Here is a 6,103-nt window from a genome sequence, read left to right on the forward strand (position 1 = left end):
TTACTCTGTGCTAGATATAGATCTACACACCTTATACACACAGACTCATTTAACTATAGAAGAATGTTAAAATTCTTATAAAGTAAGTAGTAATATCATCACACTGTAAAGACTGGGAAACTGAAGTGCAGAGATAAAGCGACTTTTCCAGGCTCACAGAGGTAGCTTATGGTGGGGGCAAGATCTCAACCCAGGCAACCTGCTTCCAGAGGCTCTGCCCATACACATTGTTTGCCTGTCCATCCACAAGGAAGTCTTGCCCATCCATAAGAGTTCTTATTTCATCTAATTTAGCAAAAAATTCAGAGGGAGGGTGGGTCTGCCAAATTCTTTCATTGTCAGATAGGAGTTACATAGATGTTATCTTTATTTCTGTGTATATAGTTCATATGCTCAGTTTAAATACCCCACTTGAATTCCAGATGCATTTTGACTGTATACTCCTCCAAAATAAACATGACCAAAGTAGAAGCACTGATCATTCTACCAAACTGGTCAGTTGTGTTTCTCCCTTCAGTTCAGTTCAGTTCAGTCGCTCAGTCGTGTCCGACTCTTTGCGACCCCATGAATCACAGAACGCCAGGCCTCCCTGTCCATCACCAACTCCCAGAGTTCACCCAGACTCACGTCCATCGAGTCAGTGATGCCATCCAGCCATCTCATCCCCTGTCGTCCCCTTCTCCTCCTGCCCCCAATCCCTCCCAGCATCAGGGTCTTTTCCAATGAGTCAACTCTTCGCATGAGTTGGCCAAAGTACTGGAGTTTCAGCTTCAGCATCATTACTTAGCACACAGTTTTTCCGTCTTTCATTTGAGCAACACTGTTGCTCAAAAGAGAAAACTCTGAATATGCTTTCATCCCTCCCTCCCTGTCACCCTGAACGTTCCACAAGCCTTATCTTTCATCAAGTACTGCCATTTCTAACAGGGTCTAATAAAACAAAATCAAGAAAGGAATGTGTTGTTAGCAGTAAGAGTAATGATTGTGGAAGTGAGTGTGAAAGCCCTGATCAAAAATGCAAGAACGAAGAATTTGCCTAATTGGTTAGAAGAAACAAGAAAAATAAATGATCACATTGAGTGGGATAAGCTTGCTGGAGGTAGCCAGGAAGTACAGAATTTCTACAAAGTTTGACTGACACAAGCACTTTGGTTCAGTTTGCCTAGAATAACACACTCCCTTCCTCATGCTACTTACTGTATAATGGGAAAATATACATAAAAACAATAAACAGTAATGAAACAGAGCAACAAGAATTCAAATCACCTCTGTCTCTGTGGAAGAGCTTTGAAAATTATTGGAAGAGGTTTGGACAGTCAACCAAACAGAGTGTCACAAGAGGATTATACATTTCAAATTTCTTTGTGTCTCTCAATCTTCACTATTCCCCCTGTTATTTGCCAGTATTATTTCCTACCTGAACAACTGTAATTCCTACATGCTTCCATTCGTGCCCCTTCAGTCTTTTCATATAAGAGGAATATACAGCAAATATTTACATGATGTCACTCCTATATCTAAACGTCTAATAGCTCCCCATTGTATTTGGCATGAATAGTAAATCCTCACTGTGCTTTATAAGAAAATTAATGACTCTTCTTTGCCACCCATTTTCTCATAAAGATTTTTTTTTTGCTATTGTTTCCTCCCTTGCTCTAAATAAATTGGTGCTGCTCTTTCTATTCATCCATTAAAAACATTCAACAAACAAACCCTTTTCATACTGGCCTTCCAGGAAAACATCAATGATATAATCTATTTTCTAAGTAATATTTTTTTTCCTTAACATCCCTTCTAGAACTGACTTACTCCAGGAGAAGAATGCAAGCTAGCTGACCCCGGGCTATCTCATCGGTGAGTTAATAGAACAGTTGAGCATTTGTCAGTGATGGTATTAGCTGGGTGACTTGCCTTGACTTTTCCTCGGCTCAATTTCTTTCTTTTTCAAATTTAGTTTTTGCCTTTTGGCATGATTTCTTTTCAACTTTGAAAGGTTACTTAGAAATAATGAAAGACTGACTGATGCTAATACACATAAAATGAAACCTCTCATTAACTTCAAAAAAGGTATTGGTGTATTAAAAAGTAATCATTGCTTTAGGTCAAAATTTCACTTTTGAACCAGAAGTATTTGATGTATGCTACTTGTATGTAATATTTACTCTTCTGCAATTTAATCTTGAAATTGGAAATAAATATCCATAAAACACTCCTCCATATAAAAATGAGGAACTCAGATATGAATGTACATTTATCTTATTTTTTTTCTACTAAGCCCTTCTCAACTATTTCCCAATCTTAATCTATTTATTGAAAGAGATGTATTGAAGAAGCCAAATTCGTCAATCTTACAATCAAAAGCGAAACATATTTATATTTGTACATATGCATGCATTACTCATTCATTTTATTTCTGTATCAAGTATAGAATTGTAAACTATCTTTGTTGATGCAATTACATGTATTAAGTTATGCAGTCGTTTGGAGAAAAGATTCAAAAAAAACAATGCCTAAGAAAAGGGCTTTATTGTTCAGAATGACAGCTGTATTCAATAAGATCATTTTAGGACTTCCAATAAGATGAATATACACTATCAATATATATACTATGAAAATAATTTATATGCTAGACAAAAGCTAGTTTTACTTAACCATGCTTTAAAGCATCAACACAGAGACTGAACTTTTTAAAAGAGCCATGGTGAAGGGAGACATTAAGAAATCATAATTAAAATGAAGCAAGCCAACGTAAAAGAGATGGGACATACCTGTCGACATATGTAATCCCATTGAGTGTTAAGTTCTCTGAGCTCTGTCTCCAGTCTAGAAGCAAACTCTGGCTCCGCTTCAGTTTTTATTTTCTGTCCACCTTCATTGACACTGTTTAGACTGGGCTGGATTGTCTGAATATCACTGACTAAAAGCTAAGGAAACAATTTAAGTTATCTGAAAAAGTTACTACAACAATTAGAAATGCAACACAGCTACACAGAAACATATAATTAGGAATCATGACACTACACATGAATTTTGCCCTTTAACATCTGAAATATATGCTACAAAAAATGTTCAATTTTTATGGCATGAATGAAATGGGAAATTATATATCTATAGTCTACTTAAATTAGCTACTGCTGCTGCTGTTAAGTTGCTTCAGTCGTGTCCGAATCTGTGTGACCCAGTGGACGGCAGCCCACCAGGCTCCCCCGTCCCTGGGATTCTCCAGGCAAGAACACTGGAGTGGGTTGCCATTTCCTTCTCCAATGCATGAAAGTGAAAAGTGAAAGTGAAGTCGCTCAGTCATGTCTGACTCTTCACAACCCCATGGACTGTAGCCTACCAGGCTCCTCTGTCCATGGGATTTTCCAGGCAAGAGTACTGGAGTGGGGTGCCATTGCGTACAAAGTAAATAAACTTAATACTTCATGTTCGAAAACAGTGCAACAATGATGAGCTTTATAAATTACTATTTTTGAAGGAGGTTTGATTTTCCAGCATAGTATGCTGCAGCAGTTTATAGCAAGATGCTGTGAAGGTTACTGATAAAATGGATTTGCTTTTAAAGCTTTTACTCACAAAGAAAGTTCTTGAAAGAGCTAGATTGTTCTCTTCCTACTGCATGACAATGGCATAATAAATATTATTTCAAAATATGTCTTGTATTATACCACAATGTGACATACATGGAAAGAGCAACATCGTTTTACTGACAATCTGTAATAGGATATAACAAGTAGCTCAAAAAAATCATTTACCTTTAGCTTAAACTGCATGCTATATAAAAATAATATTTTAAAGTGAGTGTTGAATAAAAGGCAATATTTTGTCTATTTCTCTCTTATTTAGCCCAGTTTCTCAACCTTGGCACTACTGTCCTTTTGGATGGGGTAATTATTTGTTGTACGGTGCTGTTCTTTGCATAGTAGGATATTAAGATATATCCCTGACCTCTATCCACTAGAAGCCAACAGCATCTACCCCACCTCAAGTTGAGACAAATGAAAATGTCTCCAGATATTGCTGAATGTCCCCTAGAGGGACAAAATTGCCCCTGGTTCAGAACCACTGATATCATTAAATAATAATTTCCATATCAAAGTCTTCATATAGAGAAGTGTCATATAAAAAAATCTTACCCTGCACTGCTTCAGCTGTTTTTTAAGAATTTCTGAATCTCCAAGGGCAGGCCATTCATCTTTCAAGAAAACATCAACTTCAGCCATCCACTTCTTCAGTGTTTTTATGTGATTCTGGAATCAGAGACCCATTTTAACACATTATTGGGGTGCTGATTTCCCTTGACACAATTCATCATGATGATATGTTTGAACACAAGCCCGCGAACAATTCCCATGGTTGAAGAATATCTCTAAGTAGCTCTTCAGGAAAAGAATATTTCCACTAAGACTGCATTTTTATGGTCTGCTGTATGAGCACTGGCGTATGAAGTCTGCTATTGTTAAAAATAAAAAATTACTACCAAATGTGGTTTTATGATGTTACTCTTGAGAACATTAAATCATATCCCCCTCTAGAGAAATTTTAAGTTACAAAACAACTCATGATAATACTAACAATGTGCCCTTACAGTACATAAAACAAACTATGAACAATAAACTCAATGTAATAGTGTCTTTATAGCCTCCCTAAACGTGAACTTCCACAAATTGTTTTCTACAGTTGACAGTTTAAATAGCCCCTCCAGTGGAGAACTTTCAGACCAAGATGTTGTCATCTTTAAAGAAAGAAAACTTGTGCTTTTAATTCCTGTTTTGCTCGACCAAGTTGACGTAATGATCAAATGGAAAATGTCATCCTTATTTATTTGTAAATAGCCAAATATAACCCATTAATTTTTTTTCACATAATGCCATTTTCCTTGCTCCTTTTAGGGCTACATTTCAAGTGTGTGGTCTGTCAAACTTCTTTATCTGCCTACAATTCAACTATGCTATCCAGATGAGCTATTTTGTCCCTTCTTAATTAGATTTCTATTCAAAATGTGTGCTAATCAGAAATTTCCCTCTTCAATACGACACATAATAACGACTTTAAAAGCATCTGACTAAATCTAAAGATTTCAGCAGTATTATCTGGCTGACATTTCTTGAATCTAGCTTTGCTCTTTGGCCCATATCGCCACTGTCCTAGTTCAGATCTTACCACTGCCTCCTTGACTACTATGTTAGCTCTTTCTGGTATCTACTTCAGTCTCACCCCATTCTAACCCATTCTCCCCAGTGGTACCAATATTCTTCTCACCTCCTTCTTCTTCTCAAAGTGATGTTTAAAAAAAAACAGATATTATTTTATCTCCCTCCTCTTGAAGTATCAATAATAGTTCCACATTATCATTATGCTTAATCTCATCATGGTTAGATTATAATCCATATTCCAAAGCATGGCATCCAACTTATTCATGATCTACTCTCAGACTACTTCTCCAAACACCTCTTTTATTAATCTCCAGACATAACTTTTACCTCTCCAATATTGAACAACTTTCAGATAATTGAACATGCTGCTCCATTTTGTCAGGAACTCTTTCTCCATCTTTTATTAGGTGCCTAAATTCTACGTGTTCGAGGTGTAGTCAGATAACTCATATCCCAAGAACATATTGCAACTCCTTTTCCCAGGATATGTTGCTTTTCTTCTCTTTCCACTGCCATGTTCTATGCACTGTTTTATTTACTTACCATGCTAGGTTAAATAATGACTCTTTGAGATTTCAGGCCCTTATCCCTGGAAGCTGTGAATATGGTGCCTTACATGACAAAAAGGAATTTGCATATGTGATTAAGTTAAGGATATCAAGATAAGGAAATGATCCTGGGTTATCCAAATGGACACAATATGATCAAAGGATTCTTATTAAGATAGAAGCAAGAGTGTAAGAGAGAAATTGGGAGGTGCTACACTCCTGGCTTTAAAGATGAAGATGGAAACATGAGCAAGATTGTAGTTTCCCAAAACTAAAAGTGACAAGGCAATAAATTTTCTCCTAAAGCCTCCAGAAAGGACACAGCCCTCTCCATACCTTGATTTTAGCCCACTGAGCCTGATATTGAACTTTTGATACCTAGAACCACAATATATGTGT

General features: G+C 36.7%; 1 protein-coding gene across 1 annotated transcript in view; it reads right to left on the minus strand.

Annotated features, from left to right (window-relative positions):
* The window catches only part of LOC104993129 (dystrophin-like), a 60,990-nt gene that overhangs the window by 21,659 nt on the left and 33,228 nt on the right, over nucleotides 1-6,103 (minus strand). Inside the window, exons 5-6 of the mRNA XM_010846249.1 lie at nucleotides 4,137-4,250; nucleotides 2,769-2,924 (exon numbers count right to left, since the gene is read on the minus strand). Of these exons, the coding sequence (XP_010844551.1) occupies nucleotides 2,769-2,924; nucleotides 4,137-4,250 (270 nt within the window). The remainder of the gene's footprint in view (nucleotides 1-2,768; nucleotides 2,925-4,136; nucleotides 4,251-6,103) is intronic.

The sequence above is a fragment of the Bison bison genome, unplaced genomic scaffold, assembly GCF_000754665.1.
Source record: "Bison bison bison isolate TAMUID 2011002044 unplaced genomic scaffold, Bison_UMD1.0 scf7180017848960, whole genome shotgun sequence".
NCBI classification, from domain to species: Eukaryota; Metazoa; Chordata; class Mammalia; order Artiodactyla; family Bovidae; genus Bison; species Bison bison.